Genomic DNA, 19,110 nt, shown 5'->3' with positions numbered 1-19,110 from the left:
GAGGCCCTGCAGCAACATGTTCCCATTGAAATACTTGGGTCTGGATGTTTAGATTTTAGATTAGAAAAAAGCAAAAATTTCTATGGAAAAATGCTTTCCTGAGGCATGAGAATCCTTCCGTCAGTGTTCCAAATTTCCATTGAAAAACACTTTAAAAGAAGAATGTGTTGACTAGCTAGTCTGTCCCTTTGTGGCTTGCAGCAGTTTTTTTGGTCCACAAAGCAGCACAACCAAAATGCTATCTCATCCCTGTCTCCTGGAGGGGTTCCTGAATGCTCTCTTGATAGAAATTGAAATTTGGAGCCTGCCAGATAATATTCCTGGTGGGCCTGGGCCACACAAAGTCTGTGGTGGTGTGTGCTTCACAGTATTTCTTCTCCAAAAATATTGACAGTTTTGCTTAAGATCATTTTATGAAATGAACTTGGGCAAATTGCATAAAATCCATCTTTTTTTAGTCTGCTTTCCTCAACAAATGAGTAAGGCTGAGGTTTTTGGATGTCTAATACTTCATGGTAGAACAAGCTGGAAATGAGAATGATGGCACTTGATGTGTGGTGTGGTTTTCTCCTTTTAGGTGGTCCAGGCAGCAGATGTGATGGATGAGCTTGAGTTTGCCAGGTCCTGGTCAGGTGTTGGCCACTGTGTTACGCTGCTTTTCTACCTTGGGAGAAAACAGGGTAGAGGGATAGGGATGGACACTGTTTTCCTTCCACATATGAGTCACAATCTCTAAAAGGGAGCTGTGATTGGGAGCTGAGGGATCATCCTGACATTATCCGTGGTGCATCATCTGCACTATTATTCCATTTATCACTCCGTTAGTGCTCGTGCATCCTCTGGCATGGCTGCAAGGAGCCCTTTCAGTCAGATTTCTGAGCAGACAGATGAGTTTGTTTCTAGAAGCTCCTCTGAAGAGGGGGAGGAGGAAATAACAGAATAAAGATCTGCATTGCTATCCCTAAGGAAAAAGATGAGTGGAGTAAGGAGAGAAACCACAAAGAACTAGAAATCCCAAACATAAGTGTGGAGGAGAAAGGAGCAATTATATACATTTATTTTGCATCTATCTGTATGTAATTTATTTATATAAATAGTGCTTGGCAACTTGCAGTATGATGCTGGTTGTCGGTGCATTGGTGTGGGGCTCCATTGTGGCTGATGACACCAAACAGCTTCTCTACCACATTCGTTTTGATTGCAAGTTCTCCCGTGGCAATGAAGTCCAATATTTGTGAGGAATGTTTTTCCTATGCACAACAAATGTCAGAATGACCTAAAAGTTGTTCTTTTAGTAAATTACCTCTGGACTCTTTGGCAGGTTGTGTACAGGACAAGGCTTGCTCATGTGTAGGAAGAATTACAGCTTGTGTTCTAGGGCTCTCTGTAGGTCTTCAAGCAGCCTAAAAGGAGTGTGGCTCTATCACCTTTGTTTTACCATTGGGGAATATGATGGGCATCCATAAATACCACCTTAAAGACAGGAGTTATGAGATCTGTGGGGTTTGCTGCATCTGTAGGGCAAAAGCGGGGGACCAAGAAGCAAGACCAGCTGGGAAGGGCTTGGCTGGAGGTAGCCAAGGCGATGGAGTCCCAAAGGTTTGGGGAAGAGGTTTTCCCTTGTCTGTGTGTGGAGCTGATTTGGGTGCTTAGAGGGTAATAACAAGGAATCGAGCTGGAAAAAGCTGTTCCCTGCCAGGTAGGTGGTTTTGGATAAACATTTTGAAGCCTGTGATTTCTGCTGCTGTATGAACCGAAGATACCTATAAGAGGGGGCAATGAACCCTCTAGACATCATCCTTCCAGTGGCCTCTGAGCTGCTCATGTGGAGGGTTTGTTTTTTAGGAGGATAAGTGTAAGGATCCAAGGGGACCAGGGTATTTTGTAGCTTCCACCCCCGCTGAGAGAAGGGGGCAATCCCAGACAAAACCCCTTTCTGTCTGATTGCTGAATAACCCGCAGCGCGTGGGGGTTCTGTGCAGATAATTCCTAATGACGCGGATTAGTCATCTCCTATTGCGGTTTAGGGCCGCGGTCCAGCCGTCTGGCTTCTAACGAACGTCCCGTTGCTAAAAGCAGGGGCGAGCGCAGGGCTAATGCAAACAACATGCACGTCGGGGAGGTGCAGGAGTCCCCTCAGCCTGGCCCTGCAGGGCTGGTTTCTCTTGGCCGAAGCCAGAAGTTGAGCAGAAATCCCACAGTGTTGTGGCTTTGTACAAGGAGTAACTAGAGCGCTGATGTTTGAACGCCGCACCGCTCAGCGGGGTTTTCTCATTGTTTCCTAAGCCAGCAAGTAGAAAATGAGAGAAGTGAAAATAATCACTGGTTTTACCCTCCAGGATGCAGAAGTGGGTCTCCCTCGTTGCCCCTGTTTTAACCAGGAGGGGGAAACTGAGGCAATTTAAGTACCAAGTGTCTCATTGGTGGGTAAGAGCAAAGCTGCAATGAGCCCCTCTTGGTGCAGCGATGAAGGGAAGAACCTTGCAGTGATTTTCCTGACTTCCTTGACCTAATAAGGGTTAATGCTGGAGTTGGAGGTTTTGTCTGTGTTGTCCCAGGTGGTTTGTGAGGCAGCCATGGATTTGTGTGGAAGGAGTGATACAAAAACCCTGGTTGCTGTGGTGTCTCAGCATGGACAAAGCTGTTGTCTGGTTAGGTTTGACCAGAGCAGGTTTAAAAGCAAACCCTAGATTTGAGGTCCAACAAAACCATGTTTCTGATGGTGGCTGAATTTGGGAGGAGGAGGGGACATGATGGGGGGAGGCTTTGGACTAGGTGCTGGTCCGGGATTTTGCAGTGTGGCAGTTTTAGGTGCTTCAGCTCTCGGTGCCACACATGTGGAGGCCCTTGGTTTGCAGTTGGTGGCATCAAGATGAGGCAACAAGAGTGTCCCCGTGCCATTTTTCACCCTTCTCCATGAGCATGGCATTGCCCTGCTTGGCCCCATACCCCAATCTGATCAACCCTCGGGGTGTTCAGCACCTCCTTGTTCCTCCAAAACCGCTTCCATTTTAGGCCCAAGAGCATGTTTTCCCGCTCTCCGTGTGTGCTTTTATTGCAAACAGCAGTCAGCTCTTCAGGGATCTCTGTATAAGATCATGATTCACCTCATTTGGAAACACTTTTTCCATATTTTTTCCAGTCTTTTCCTTAATCTAAACCAGTGTGCAGGGCTGTTAGATCCAGCTCTGGGGGCTGAGCTTGGCCGAGCCCACCGGGGTTCATGTTCCCCAGCCTAGAAGAAGCAGTCGCCCCTTTCTACCCGACCCCAATTCCTGTCAACGCTTCCTCTGAAGCTTGGCAGTTGTGATCTGGTCTTTTCTCTTTGTGCAATTAGAAGTTTTGAGGAAGGAGCTAAAAATACTTAAGGAAAGCCTGGAAAGATGGCGATGGGTTTGCGGCCACTGCGGTGGCTTTGCTTTTTCCTTTCCGAGGCGGATGGCAAGAAACAGTAAAATACCATTTGTTAGCGGGGCTGGAGGAAATGCCACTACAAGTATCTCTGAGAAGAAATTATTCCAGAAACGAAGGGAATTACTGTGGTATTTCCTGTCAGGGTTGTCGCTTATTTTGTTTGTGTCGCAGCAGGGCCTACAGGCGCCAGCCGAGATGGGGGCTCCTCTGTGCCCCTCATTGTGCGGAAACGCACGTGGAAAGGGAAAAGTTGCTTGGTATTTACGACCCAGGAGATCAAACATGTACATTTTGTGCTTGGTTCTGCCAGTCTGCTTCAGAGAATGAATCACAGAGTAGTTTGGGTTGAAGAGACCTTCAAAGCTCATCCAGTGCCACCCCTGCCATGAGCAGGGACATCTTCACCAGATCAGGTTGCTCAGAGCCCCGTCCAGCCTGGCCTTGAACACTTCCAGGAATGGGGCATCCACAACTTCTGCTTTTCTAGTGTCTCACCACCCTCATAATAATCAAGTTCTTCATTATACCCAACCTAAATCTAGTCTCTTGCAGTTTAAAAGCGTTGCCCCTTGTCTTGTCACTACAGGATGTGGTTAAAAACATCTTTCCATGTTATAAAGGCTGCAGTAAGGTCTTCCTGTAGCCTTCTCTTCCACAACTGGGGCTTTTCCTTCACACCCTTAGGCAAAGCACCTCCTGCCTTTGTGCCTCAGTTTCCCTGTGCTTGCTTTGTCATGTGCCTCAGCTTTTACAATGCTCCATGAAACCATCAATGAAATCTCCTGCCAGCACTGAAGGCTGGTTCCTTGTGACATGGCCTTACCCCTCTCCTCCACCACGTTTAACACATGCCCTTCTTTGATGTCTCTGCTTGTTCTACACTAAGTGGCCTCTTGATTGTGGGGAGAACAAGGCTGCCATTAACCTCAGTTGACATTTGATGGCAGGGGGAGGTTAAATAGCACAATTTGGATTGTGCAAGGAGAAGTCTGTGTTTCCATTCCTCATAAAATTACTTAAGTGAGTAGGACCCAGCAGCTTCCACCACCTGCATCTCTTCGACAACCTGTCCTGAAGCATTTGCATGTCGTGTTGACATCCTCACAGAGAAGATGCTGGTCCTGCCTTCCTCTTCATCACACATTTGAGATGCTGGCTGTGGGCTTGCGTGAGATTTTTGCTCCAGCATTTGGCACTGCCCCAGCCTCCCTCTGTAATCTCAACCCAGTTGCTCCAAACCAGATTTCCATGGGTGTGAAAAATCACAGCCTGCTCTGGCATTTAGGAAGTGCTTTGCATCCCCATGGGACTTCCTAGTGCTTTGGGTACTGCCCACTTTTTTAAAAAAGAAGGAAAAAAGTATTTCTTGATAGCAGTGGTGAATTCTGCTTTAGCTGTGGCTCAAAAACATGAGCAAGCCGAGGCAAAACTGCCAAATAAAACCGTAACGGACTTCTCAGATTATAGATGAATATGTATTTATCCCTTTTGGAAATGCTTGTGAGCTTAAGGTCTTGGTTTCTTTGAGGTGGGCTAGAGGTTATTGTGGTTTATATCAGAAAACAAATAGTATCTAATTAACAAATGAAACGAGTTTTCATTCCCCTGTTGCAGCTGGTGTGTGTGTGTTGCTCTGTTCAGAAATGGAGCGGAGCAGCTGCCTCTTTTCTCTTGGCTTCGGACCACAGCACATCCACAGCACATCAGCCCTGTTGTTGATGCAGAAGATGCAAAGTGGGGGCTCTTTTTTATTTTTCCTTTTTTTTTTTTTCTGCTCTCTGGAGCTTTAAATGAGCGTTTTGACATTTTTCCAGCCACAAGCTGTTTTTCACAACTTGTCTGTGCGATTTGCGTTGCTCAGCACCAAGGGGCAGCGTGTTCCGTCCCAGCTCGTGAAGCGCTGGGGTCTGCGCCGAAAGCGAAACCCGTGCTTTGAAAGGTTTCCTGCAGCGAGGCCGGAGCCACGGGAGCTTTTCCCTTTGCACCTCCTGCTCCTTTCTCAAGGTTTCTCCTTACAGTTCCTCACCTTGATTTTTAGTGGTTTTGGGTTTTTTTTCTGAAGCCACACTTGGCGATTTGCTGCCAGCATCCAGGGGGATGAACCAGCCAGGCCCTGTTCAGGGGCACGTGCAAATTAAAATTGGCCCAGAAGAGCCCGTATCTTTTCCCTTTTCCAACAGATATAATACAAACTGGCAATCTCACCTATATTAGTCTGTTTCTCTAGAATGATTTAGACCTTCAGCACTAGGCTGGTTACAGTGATCTCTTCTCCTTTTGAGTTTTGGACTATTTTAGAGTCAGTTTGGTGTTTTTATGGCTTAGGCCTGGTTCTAGAAGTAAATCTGGAGGTTCTCCAGACATTGTGGGTCTGGAGAACTGGCTGCAGATACCGAAGTGATGTAAGTGCTTGTTATAATGCTGCTGGAGTGCCCCATTTGGTGACTGTCACGGTACCGGTTCTTCCCAGCCTTTCTGGAAACGCAGAAAATGCCGCTAGCAGAGATAAAAAGGATGTGTTTTGGATGATCCAACATGTTTACTCTGAATCTGCTGGGCTTATTTAAGCATTTCAACCGAATCGTCTCCAGCTTTGACTTCCTGAACTTTGGGTGTTTGCAGAACTTGAGGAGCTGTCAGTTTAAAAATAAACCCGAGGATACCCGTCCAGCTCATTTTCCTCGTTAGGGACGGGACTGTTTCACTGCGGCTCTGCTTTCCCTCTGAGAGGATGGAAATTGTGCCTTCACACGCTGGCAACCCGGGGTTGGAGATAAGGCCCTTGCTCAGGAAGGGCTGTCACCCACCCATCGGGCATTATCCATGGAGATGCCGGCGATCCAGGACCAAACCCTTGTGTTACACCTCAGAGGGAGGTGACGAGCACTTTTTTCTCGGTGGGACTAAAACTACTATTTGAGGAGGCTTGTGTGCACTAGCAGGGACAGAGCCTGGTTAACCAGGGTGACTAAAACTCGTCTTGGGAGGTAAAGAGGGTTTTGATCTGCTTTGGAGGCCATTGGAAAGTCCTGGTGTGAGCCAAGGGCTGCTGGAGGGTTGCTTGGCTCAGGCTTGCTCTGAGCTGAATGAATGAAAAGTCTCCTTGTGGTCTCGTTTGCTGCTAAATATGTATAAATAGGGGATAGGAGAAGTGGCTTTTACTAGGCCCTGCACAGTTGTATGCCCAGTCTGCCCATGACTCTTCTGGCTCTTCTTTGGGCAAACTTAATGATTTCTCTTGAGGTGAGCAACAGGTCAGTTCAGGGTGGGCATTTACTGTGTATAGCGTAGTGATTCCTGATGTATTTGGCATTCTGTAGGTCCTAACAAAACAACAGCCACCACTCCAGCACCGTTGCCTTTTAAAATCCAGCACTCTCTCTCCACTCTCCACAGTATAGGGTGCTTGCTTTTACTTATTTCTTTGCCCCAAATATCCCTGTGGTCTATTAGACATCCTCTGACCTTTGTTTTCTGGGTTTCAAACAGGAAGGTACTGGAGTAAAAGCTTGGGAAGCACTGAATGTGGGCAGACATCAAGCACTTAACCTGTTTGTATCTTTGATAACAGTGCTTTGTTCCCAACTGAGTTCAGAGCATTCACCATTTTCCACTTTTATTAATGTATTTTATTGAAATTAACAGTTATACAGATGAGTGTTCTCTAGCTTATAGAAGACCTTATTCTTTGACAAGCACATTTCTCAGCAGTGTGGAGCTTCCCCAAAGTCCACGAGTCCAGTTGGCCTTAAATAGACCAGACCCAATGGATTTAGCGAAGTCTCTGTGGGAAATGCTGTCAGCTTTGGATCTGCTTGTCCATCCGGGATTCAGCTCAGGAACTAACCATGTTCTGCTTTTTCTTTCAGCAGCGAAATGTCAGGATCAAGTTCGAATACGAAGGCGAGAAAAGGTATGTACCAAACCCAGTCCCCCGCGTGTACAGGGACAAATTACCCTTTTTACCCGATGTTGTCCTACTGACTTCAGCCAGCTGCAGATGAGCTCACAGCAGGATCCATTCCCCTAACATCTACTACAGTTTTATATGCAAGAGCCTTGCCTCGTCATCCCATTTGCCACAAGTACCTCCTGGGATTTGTATTCAGGCTAAGTGGTTCCAAGCTGGAAGTCGTTAAATGCCTCTTACCAGGGACACAGGGCACATGCTTGGATCGTTCTCTCTTTAATTCTTGAGCCTTGCTGCGCCACAGCTGAGCTGCAACTGTACAGAAACATGTCCTTTGATTAGCAGCCTATGACACTTACTTAAGATAACCAGATTTTGGGCATAGGTCCCATAAAAATAGAGCTGGGAGTTAAAACTTGCCCGCCCTTCCCTGCTTGACATTTTCATAGAATCACCTCTGCTTGGTGCTGGGTGACAGCGGCAGGGCAGGACATGGGGTGGAAACTCACAGGCTGATGGTCCAAGTTGCACATTAAAGCCAAAGAAAACTTAGGTAACATTACTATAAGGTCAGATTGTACCTGCTGATAGGTGCCTATAGAGCAGCTGCATGTGATGGTATAGGAGAGTCACAGGATGCCGAACTGCATCATTCTCCTTTCCATCTCTCCTCCCTGTTCAGAGCCATGTGCTGAAAATGGAGATGATAAATACTGACCAGTGCCTGACTCTGGGTCTTCTCCTGTGAACGGCTGCTGGACTTTTTGTTTTCCACCTGTACCTCACAGCAGAGGGAAGAACAGAGGAGCTGCACTAGGATTTTTGGTAGATATTCATGCAGGGTAGATCAATCCTTCTCTTGGGTGTTGCAGATGAGCAGCATTTCTATGTGTAAAAGCAAGGAGCAAGCTTTATGCTTCATAAAAAAAGATGACAGGTCTTCTGAATTAGTCTAATCCCAAATTCCAGTGTGCTTCTACTAAACTGAGACTGTTGTTGTGTTTGTTTGTCTATATAGGATTATCCAGTTTCCAAGACCAGTCAAATTCAAAGAAGTGGTGCAGAAGGTCACAGATGCTTTTGGACAGACGATGGACTTAGTCTGTGTGAACAATGAGGTACTCTGCTCCTTATTGCTATGGGGGAGTTTTAGGGTGCCTGATACCCGCTCCAGACTTGAGCAGCAGTTTGTTTTTAAGGCCCTAATTTAACCTGGTACATAGATGTGAAGAAAAATACTCTTATTTAGTGGTTCCCAGCTGGTGAGCATACAAGAGCTGCTGTCTGGACACAGTTCAGTTGGACTCTCAGACTCTAAGCCAGGCCTTCCCCTCCTCAAAATTAAGGCCTATTAAGTGGCAATCCTTGCATTTTAAGGCTTGAAGACCTTTCTACTCCAACCTTCTTCATAACACAGGCCAAGTTGGCTTTCCAGCTTGTTCTTTGAGCCCAAAACTGTGTCTGAAAGGAGCTTTTACCTAGAAGGGGGAAATCCTTGGCATCTGTTTTGGTGTGCTCGGTGTCTTCCTATGAGCCATCTTGCTATAAACTGGGCAGGCAGCTGATGCCACTGGGCTCTCAAGGTGGGTTTGGCTTTGGGAAGGAGGAGAAAACCAGATGACAAATAGGTAGGGTTTTATAAACACAAATTCTTTTGGATCTGCCCTGACAGCTTGGTTGTTCAAGTATAAATTGCAAATGACTAACAACCTTTCAGTATGAACAGAGAGAAGAGGTCATGAAGAAAGCTTTCTCCCTTTTTGCTTGTTTTCCTTTCTGTTTCAATGGAGCTTTGATCCACAAAAACGTTGCTATTCTTTTATAATAGGTACCTCATGATACCAAAGCATTTGCTGGGTTTTGGCTTTGAATGCAGTCAGGTTTCTAATCTTGGGCATTCTCTGACAGCCCTCCCGGGAAAAGCCTGCCATTGAATTCTCCAGGAATGACTCATTTCATTCCAGGTCTCTTTCCACTGGAAGAGGAATTTTTTCCAAAGACAGCAAACAGAAGCTTAAATAATGCATTTTTATCCCATGTTTGAGACTGTCTTCCTGGGCATGTGCACAGCACATAGCAGGACCTTGAGCAGCCTTTGCCTACTCCTAATAGTGTAGAGAAGGACCATCAATGTTTTGGGCTTTTATACATAGATTCCTCCCTGCGAGAACCCCCACACCTTTGGGAAGAGGTATGAGCAGCAGTAATTCAGAGTTGTTATTGTGGAAACACTATAAATAGACAAAAGTGACCTTTGGGGAGAGATGTCCACATGGTAATACTCAGGTATCTGGCTCTTAACGTGTCCCGGGTCAGGTTTTTTGGTCTCGTGACTGCAGGTCTTAGAGTTAGTCTAACTCAGAGTTAGACTGACCACAGATTCATTACAACTAAGTGTTTCACCCTTTTTTCATGCTGGAAGGGAATCGTGCAGTAGTTGTTTGTTGCCATCAGATGTTTCTCTTGCAGTAGCACTTCGTAGACCAATATTACACTGAGGTCAACCAGCCCCTACACAAGCTCACTAAATGTTAGTCCCTGTCTGGGTGAAGCAGGAGTCCTGAAGCCAAGATCAGTGAGATGAACGTCCCAGCTGGGTGGAGCAGGGGCACGCATGAATCACATCCTGGTGGGACCACGGAATCAGCGGCTTTGGGCTGGTGTAGATAAAAGCGGGGCCTGGCCATGGGTGTACCGCATGGGGCATGTCTGCGTGTTAGTGTTAAGCTGGGCTCATCTTTCTGATGAGCTGGACAGCAAAATCTGCCTGACCATGGACAGCATGGTGTGGTGTTTGTTGTGCATTGGCTGTGTTATAGATTGAAAGACTGGCTTCTGCAGTGAGCACTTGGTGTGAATTTGGTCTGCGGGCTGCCCTGGGTGTTACAGGATCATAGAAAGGTTGGGGTTGAAAGGGACATCTGGAGATCATCTGGTCCAGGGGTGTCAAACTTATTTTCCCCACGGGCCACATCAGCTTCATGGTTGCCGTCAACAGGCCAAATGTAATTTTATGACTGTGTAAATGTAACTACTCCTACATGTATAGATGCCTAAAATTACATTTGGCCCTTTGAAGGCAACCGTGAGACTGATGTGTCCCCTAGGGAAAGTGAGTTTGACAGTCCTGATCTAGTCCAACCCCTGCTCAAGCAGGTCCACCAGAGCAGATCACACAGGAAGGTGTCCAGGTGGGTTTGAATGTCTCCAGAGAAGGAGACTCCACAACCTCTCTGGGCAGCCTAGTCCAGGCTCTGGCACCTCAAAGGAAAGAAGTTTCTCCTCATGTTCAGATGGAACCTCCTGTGTTTCAGTCTGTGCCCGTTGCCCCTCATCCTGTCGTTGGGCACCACTGAACAGAGTCTGGTCCCATCTTGACACCCACCCTGGAGATATTTATGAGCGTAACTTGTGACTTTGGGCAGGAGCACTGAACATCGGTGTGCCACCGGTTCCCTTCTGACCTCCCCTTGCTTGTCTCCTGTGAGACTGTCCCTCAGCATCCTTTTGGAAGGTTAAGGAGAGTTAAAGCCTAGGGAAGTGGTAGAAACTCTGTTGCTGGGGGGGAGGAGTGGTGATTAAAAGCATATTTAACAAACATTTGTCGAGAATTGTTGATGCCAGTTGGTTCTGCATTGAGCAGGAAGATGAACTAATTGACCTCTCAGATTTTTCCCCAACCCTGTTTCCTACTATTCTTTGGCTTTCTGCGGTGTCTTACAGAATGAGGTCTAGTAATACTGTTGTAGTCAGTGAAAAGTCACCCTTTGCGTTCACTTTCTTAGACTGCAGTGGATTGACTACCAAGTCCTATACTAAAACCTTTGACTTAAACAGTGTACTATTTAAAAGAAAGAAAGAAATCTCAAGCTCTGTTTAATGAAACTTCTGTGTAGGTGAAATTTGCTTATCAGTGGCTGCTCACGCTGTAGAGAGAATAAACCCAGTCACTGGAAATGCACCCTGGAAATTACTTCCGTGGTTTCACATGAGTTTACATTTAGTTTTGTGCCTAGTAGATAACTGTACCTGATATCCATATGTGCCACACTTTGGAAGCCGAATAGAGCAAAATTTACTTGCCAGATGCGGGTAATAGGTAAAGCCAAGCTAAAAACTGGCTCCAGTCCTTTTTACAGGAGGTCACTTTCTGCCTGATGGTTTTGGCTCCTCTGGAGCAAGCGTGCAAACATGGGATTGTTGTGATATTGGAGTGACCTGCAGAACGTCCCGTGCGAAGCAGTAGTGGAGGGATTGCAGCTCTGAGGAGCTCAGTGAAAGGATGGGTGAGCAGTGGGGCTCTAGTTAGAGTCCAGAGTCAAATTCGGCTTGGGGAGCAGCTCTCCACCATTCTCATTTCTGTTTTGAGGACTGTGGGAGAGAAGGTTTTTCTGGTTGATGCTCCTCTGGAGGCCTTGTGAACTTCATGAGGCTGAAGCAGTATACCAAGAGAATATATCTTAAGCTTTGGGGACAGCTGCACAGCATTTGGGGGACTTATTCAATACTATCTTTGTCTGGTATCTGCTGTGATCAAGGGTGATTCATTCAGATCCCAAAGTTTAACCGTAAACCACAGTCTAACCATTTATTCCATGGACCTACTGCAAACCCTGAATAGTTGAAATCTACCTGGAGAGTTCTTTCATTCGTGTCCAAACCTTGTCCCAGATTGGGAATCTGTTTCCAACCTTGCTTGTCAGGCCCAGCCCAGATGAAACTGGTGTTAGTGTTCTGGTTAGGTCCATTGCTTGGGGGCTAAGGGACATCTTAGAGAGCTGGAACAGCTCTCCTATGAGGACGGGCTGAGAAACTTGGGGGTGTTCAGCCTGGGGAAGAGAAGCTCTGGGGAGACCTTATTGTGGCCTTTCAGTGCTTAAAAGGGGACTGTAAGAAAGATGGGGACAGACTTTTTAGCAGGGCCTGTTGCAATAGTACAGGGTGTGATGGTTTTAAACTAAAGGAGAGGAGATTCAGGGCAGATGTGAGGAATAAGTTTTTGACACTGAGGCTGGTGAAACCCTGTCCCAGGTTGCCCAGAGAGGTGGTGGATGAACCATCCCTGGAGACATCCCAGGCCAGGCTGGACGGGGCTCTGAGCAACCTGAGCTGGTGAAGATGTCCCTGCTGATGGCAGGGGGGGCACTGGGTGAGCTTTGGAGGTCCCTTCCAACGCAAACTATTCCATAGTTCAATGATTTCTGTGAACTCTTTGCCCATCTGGTTTAGTTGAGAACTCAAGTCCCTACAGCCTGTAGGATATTCTGGGGCAAGGCATTCTCAAGAGTTCCTCTTGGCATCTTTTCCTACACACAAACAACTATCTAGTTTTCAGACAGAGGGTGCACAGCCTGATTATCCCTTTTCCTGTGTGGATGTGCTAAATGCTTTGCTCTAGAGTTTCTTTTTTGTCGTTATGTAGAATTTTCTCAACCACATTTGCATACCTTATACCAGAAGACCGCTCCTAGGCCACTTGGGAGTTCCTTGCCTAAGTATTGTTTGACAACTGGCCTTGTCTTCCCTCAGCATTTACCACTGCTTCCAGCAATTACACCTGGCAGCTTCCTTTCCTCACCTGTTAATCCTGGTTTTGGTTATCTAACTCTCTAGTGCAAGCTACAGGGGTCCTGGGTATCTAATTTGGGACTATAAACTGTAAAGAACAGAGGGTTGTGTTAAACTCAGCTATTGCAGTGCCCAGTTGCAGGCCTGGCTTTTAGCATCTCAAAGCTGGGTGCCTTAAGTAGGTATGAGCTCAGGGCTACCTACTATCCACAACTGTGGGAGCTTGGCTTTTTTGGGTCAGCCTGATGTTTATCATATGAAATAGGTGGCCTGCACAAGGCTCGGTTCCCCATCTTCAAGATGAGGACAATAGATAACCTCCTCAACACACAGGAGAGGAGGAACTCAATCCAAACCTTCAGGTGCTCACCCTGTAGAAACAACAGCCACATGAGCATCTAGGATGGAGCTTGGTGGGCTCAGGCTGTGGTCCTTGGGTGGAGAAGGTGACTGTAGGTGGAACCTCATCTGTGTTGGCCAGGACCCATGGCCTTTCCTTGACCTGTTATCCCCAAAGTTCTAACCCCCAGTGCACACAGTCTGAGGTGTATTTAGGTACAGGACAACAGCCAAACCCTTGGTAACACCCTGGGATCAAAAAGGTAGATACAGGTGGCTCTTGAGTGTTGTTTTGTGGAGTGGTTGAGCTGAGGTGCGTTTGCTGTGGCTGGTGGCATGAACCCTGATCACCTGGAGGGCTGAGCTGCCTTTCAGAAGTGCTGGGCAGCTGTGACTCCAGCAAGACCAGGGAGAGCCTATTGAGATCTCTGGCTACTTGATACCTTTAGTAGGTGGAACTGCTGTGTACTTTGGCACAGGCACAAGTGTAACATGTGCTGTGTTGGCTGGATTCGGTGCCAATGCCCAAGGCAACCCACAGAGGCTGAGGACTGTTTTTTACAAGATGAGGTACAATGAGGGGCAAAAAGCTGTGGTTTTAGCCTTAGCTTAGGGACACAGAACCCCTCTGAAGTGCAGCTGTGTTGGAAGCTGTGAGGCTGTCTGCAGGACGTGGTATACCTCACAGCAATGTCAGGAGGGTCAGGTTCCCTCTGGAGAGATGAGGGCCATAGTCTGCCACTTACCAGGAAAACATCAGGACCTTTAGCTGCCTTATAGACACAGCAGTGTGTAGCCCTCAGTTCTGTTTACCTTCTAAAGAGCAGAAGCTGAATTTGTCCTGCTGGGAGTGAAAGAAGTGGTTCTTGGAGGGAGAGCAATGCACGCCTTTCACATCAAAAGGGAAGAAACTCTTACTTGTGAGATGTTCCCTGATTTCACCTGATGCCCAAACACTTGTGAGACTGTCTATGTACAGGAACGCAGGGAAGAACATGTTCCATGTGCAGGAACGCAGAGAAGAACGTAGGGAAGACCACTGAGGAACTGCCAGAGTAAATCCTTGGGTGCAGCTCATTTCTTTTTTGGAACACCATGGCATGACCGCTTTCCCGGGGAGAATGGGTAGGGCTGTTTTGGGGCTGGGGAACAGCAAGGCTTGCCTACAAAGTCTAAGACCAGAGCAGCCCCAGGCTAGCAGGCAGCAAGCCTAAGGTTTCATCTCAGCCCTCTTCTCTTTCCACTAGCTGAATTGGTGGTGTGACCTTTAAGCTGTCTCCTTGCAGATGTTTTTTGTTGTGATATTTTTTTTTCTGTCTGTTCTTTGGTAGATGAGAACTTGGAAGAAAATTTAGAGCTCAGCAAGCTGGAGGGCATGGGGGCTCTGTTTTCCATTCGCCTCCTCAGGTTCCTCCTTTGTCCCCTGATTCCCAAGCTGCTCACTGTAAGGGTCTGGCTTCCTCTGTTTACCCAAAAGTGTGACACTACCATGCTCCGGTGTTTTTTCTGTCCGTTCCAGCTCCTGATCCCGCTGAAATCCCAGGAAGACTTGGACAAAGCGGTGGAACAGTTGGAGCTGAGCCCTTCCTTGAAGAGCCTGCGGATCCTTGTGAGCGCTCCAAAGAAAGCGAATGTGAGCCCTTCACCTTCTCTGCTCTTTTGTGTCCAGAGTGAAATGTCTTGTTATTGTGTTGGGGAGTGGAAACGAGTCTCCTGACAGTGCAGAGCAGAGGGCAAGCTGGTCATGAGGGGGGTCAGCCCTGCTCTGGCTCAGCTGCTGGGAAATCCTCCTGTGTTGGCAGCCCGGAGACTGAGCTCAGCTCCCTCTAGCTCCTCCTGCAACCTGGGAAGGGTTAAATAGCATTCTGATCCTCAAAGAAGGTTCAAACCCAAGAGAACTCCTTGTGTTTTCTGCCTAGCGATGCTGCCAGCACCTCCACATACATGGTGATGCTCTGGTCCTTGCCATGCTGGCTGCAGCATGGGGACCGTTCTATGTGGTCTTGCAGTGCTAAAGGCCAGAGAGAGCAAACTGGAGAATCCTTCAGTCTCGTGCAGCACTGTCTTTTTTTCCCTCCCATATTTATTTGTTTGTTTTGCCTGAGCTCAGTGGATTTGCAGTTAAGCCTTTTAGCCTGACCTCGCCTGCACGGAGTGTCTTGCCAAAGCACATGTCGTGCTGCCCCAAGCGCAGGCTATAAAGTAAGGGATTTACAGATGTTGCAACTCCGTTTCTTCCTTACATTTCCTAGAAGTACCAGAGAGGCTGAGAGTCTTGAAACTCGAAGCATTTGTCCTCATGCTACCCCTGGTGCTCTTGGAGCCTCTCCGCTCCTTTCAAGAGGCTCTCAAAAGGTGCAGGGGCCAGAGTCCCAAGGGAAAACTGAGCCATCCGCTGTGGTTTCCTAAACCCTGGGCAAAAATGGGGCGATCTGCTCTAATAACTGCAGGAATGTTGCAGTATTGCAAGTCAGCTACTCAGATTAGGGCTGCCAGATGGATTGAGGGTAAGTTGAACTCTTCCAGAAGCATGTAACCATGCAAGAACATATGGTTCCCAGGTCATAAATAAAACTATCACAAAACCACAGCGCATGTTAACTTAGTAAGACTTGGCTGCTACCTTTTAGGTTAGCAGCTGGATATGCATTTCTTTGCTCTCCCCCTTATCTGTTTTCCCTGGGAGAGCCTGATCCTCCACTCTCTGCCCCTCTGCTCTGTTACGAAGGAACCTCTGCAGTGCTTGGGCTGCCACTGAAGTCTGGGGACCCTAGAGGATTTTGGGACAGCAAATTTTGATTCAGGGCAGGGATCAGTGTTTCTATCCATCTGGAAATAATGCAATGCGGGAAGAGTCTTTTATGTCAAATATCTGTGCTTATTATTGTCAACTACAGCTCAATCTTTAACATTGGAGTGTTTTAATAACAAATGTGAATTGTTTGTGAAGGAGTTTTGGATCATCCTAGATTATATACGTGTCTTTTCAATGGTTTTGGGGTAATATGGTCATGGGGAGCCCAACACAGGGTTTCACATGGTGCATCTGCAAGGGCTCTGGCAGAGTCTGACCTTTCCCTTTGTCTCATTACCAGCTTCTGCAGCCAAACAACAGTAAACAGCACGAAATGAGGATCTCCAGATCCATGGGCGATATCATGGGATCCCTCTACAAAGACTCCGAGAGGACGCGGAAGTATTCAACAGGTCAGTGAAATGCAATGTTTTGCGGGGTGTTTTGTGCTATTACAAGCTGGACCCACCATCCTCTTTCTCTTCCCTATGACAACCCTGTAGCTGCTGTCACCCTGATGTCTCCCATCAGCAGCTCAGTGCTGTTACTGCTTCTCCTCAGCCTGAGAAAAAGACTCTGCAGGCTGCACAGATTGTGCTGAGCAGAGAGTCATGTTGGGCATGAAAACTGAGAAGAGCAGGGGAGCTGAGGTGTAATTTGAGGGGGAAAACGCAGTGATAAAAATCTCCAGTGAATATGGTGGTACTGCGCTTCACCAAAGTGAAGAGTGAGGCTCTACAGAAAGCCAAGGCTTTTTAGGCATCCTTTCTTCCTTTACCCATATGCTGTTGTTCTATTTGCATCTCTCCCACTTTCCCCCTTAACAGAATAACACAGATGACTGGGCTTGGGTTCCTCAGCTCCTGTGCTCACACCAGTTCCACTATGTGAGGACCAGATACAGGTCTCTGTGCCACCAGCCTTTTTTTTGTGGTGAAGTGAAGTCTGTGGCAGTTGCTTTTATGGTATCTCAGGAGGATGGATGTGTTCAGTGTTTTGCAGTGGTTACATTTCAGATGGACACTTTCCTTTGGAGGTGCTGGGAGTAGATGTGGCCAGTCTCTTCCTGAAGCCCTGCAAGGACTGGACTTTGTTCGTAGGCTTGTGTGGTCTTTTCTTTGGCTTTCTGTGCTTGATTTGATGCTTTTCTTGTCTTTCTTGAAGTGACAAGTACTCTTGATAAGCTGTTTGTAGGACCTTTTGTGTGGAGATACTTGTGGGATTTTACAGAGAGCAGGGGGCAGTGTTTGGAACTAGTAAAGCAGCCTGTAGGACTATATGGCAGGGGCATAATTACTCATTATAATCTCTGCTGCATCTGTGGGTGCTGGTTACAGGGTCATCTTTAAAGACCCCAATTGTTTTCATACAATTATTCAACAACTGTAGAAATGACAGCGTCAGAGGCCTTGAATAAAGTGGGGCCCTCCTATACAAATATACATGAAAATATGCTTCGTTTTTCAAAGCTCCTCTGTACTTATATGGCAGCAAACACTTCCAAACTCTTTTCTCCGTGCAACAAAGAGTACTTTTCTCCAAGGATTTGTCCTTTTAATGTCTCACAGCCTGTGCTGCCTTGATAACGTATCCTGTGGTTTGCTGCATCTCAGACAATGATACGTAGGAAACCTTCCTCTAGGGTAGGTCCAGCTTAGCCCCTTGTGTGGCCATGCCCAACTCTTTCTGAAGCCAGGGACGGGTGGTACGTGCACGTGAGCTCTCTTTGGGCCTGATGTTTGGATATGCCAGGGATGTCTTTTTCTATTGTGTCGTTTTTTTCTAGCTCAAATGGCTATTGAAAGTTTGCCCAAGTCTGGCAGAGTCATAGGTGATTCTGAATGAAATGCACACACAGATGGTAAGGCACTGAGCCTCAGCAGAAACTGCGCTTGAGCTAAACATCTCTGCTGCTCTTTTTTTGGCACTTCTTAAGCTGTTAGTGTAAGGCAGCAAAGAGCTGTTGCACCGGGAGCTGTCACTGATGTGTGAACCAAGTGTGATGGTTAGAATTGATCCCATGTGTGGCTATGCTAGTGAGAAATTCTTGGTAAGTTAGACTTTCCTACTGTTTTTTTATGCCATGCTTTGGCCTTTCCTCACTGTTTCGGAGCTGCTGTAATACCAAAAGAGTCTCTGACCAGGTCCTTGCTGACTGTGAGGTGTCACTGCCTTGAAGAGCATCCTGTAGATCAGACAAGGCAAGAGATGTCAGCTCTGCAAAAGTGTGAACCTGAGGTACAGATGGGATTTGGGGGAATGCCTGAGCAGCAGAGTATAATCGGAATAACATAAAATGGGAATGGGTATAACATGCTGTTTTGATCTAGAGAATCACAGAGTGGTTGGGGTTGGAAGGGACCTCTGGAGATCATCCAGTCCAACCCACCTGCTCAAGCAGGGTCACCAGAGCAGATCACACAGGAAGGTGTCCAGGTGGGTTTGAATGTCTCCAGAGAAGGAGACTCCACAGCCTCTCTGGGCAGCCTGGGCCAGGCTCTGGCACCTCAAAGGAAAGAAGTTTCTTACATTCAGATGGAACCTCCTGTGTTTGTGCACATTGCCCCTCATCCTGTCATTGAGCACCACTGAACAGAGTCTGGTCCATCCTCTTGACACCCACCCTGAGATATTTATAAACATTGATGAGATCCCCTCTCAGCTTCTCTTCTCCAGGCTGAACAGCCCCAGCTCTCTCAGTCTTTCCTCATAAGAAAGATGCTCCAGACCCCTCATCATCTTTGTAGCCTCCGTTGGACTCCCTCTAGTAGTTCCTGGAGGAGGAGGACTGGGCAGCACCAGATGTAAGATGCAGAATATTCTAACTTTGGGATCCTCAGGACAGTCTGCTGCTAATGGACCAAAACCAGTGTCCTCGGTGCTGTTATATGGTTGTGTAGCAAAGGTAACCAGCCCATGCTACAGCCATCCATCTGTTTTTTTCTATGCAGATAGTTCATCTTGCTCTTAGTTGAAAAAGTGGTTGCAACAAACCCTCTGCAGGGTAGCAGCACACCAGGCCTCTCTTTGGAGTTATCTGGGTTCTGTATGAAGCTACTACAGCCCTACTTAGGAGGTGTTCACA

General features: G+C 47.1%; 1 protein-coding gene across 3 annotated transcripts in view; it reads left to right on the top strand.

Moving 5' to 3' along the window:
• The window catches only part of LOC102088147 (mitogen-activated protein kinase kinase kinase 3), a 91,104-nt gene that overhangs the window by 45,398 nt on the left and 26,596 nt on the right, over positions 1–19,110 (top strand). For 2 of the 3 annotated variants that reach the window (XM_065050352.1, XM_065050353.1), the window contains exons 4-7: positions 7,284–7,327; positions 8,343–8,442; positions 14,751–14,864; positions 16,327–16,438. In XM_065050352.1, the coding sequence (XP_064906424.1) occupies positions 7,284–7,327; positions 8,343–8,442; positions 14,751–14,864; positions 16,327–16,438 (370 nt within the window). The remainder of the gene's footprint in view (positions 1–7,283; positions 7,328–8,342; positions 8,443–14,750; positions 14,865–16,326; positions 16,439–19,110) is intronic. The other variant, XM_065050354.1, reaches the window with a different exon arrangement.

The sequence above is a fragment of the Columba livia genome, chromosome 2, assembly GCF_036013475.1.
Source record: "Columba livia isolate bColLiv1 breed racing homer chromosome 2, bColLiv1.pat.W.v2, whole genome shotgun sequence".
Classification (NCBI taxonomy): Eukaryota; Metazoa; Chordata; class Aves; order Columbiformes; family Columbidae; genus Columba; species Columba livia.
Note: the sequence above shows the minus strand (reverse complement) of the source record. Positions and strands in the feature narration are given on the sequence as shown.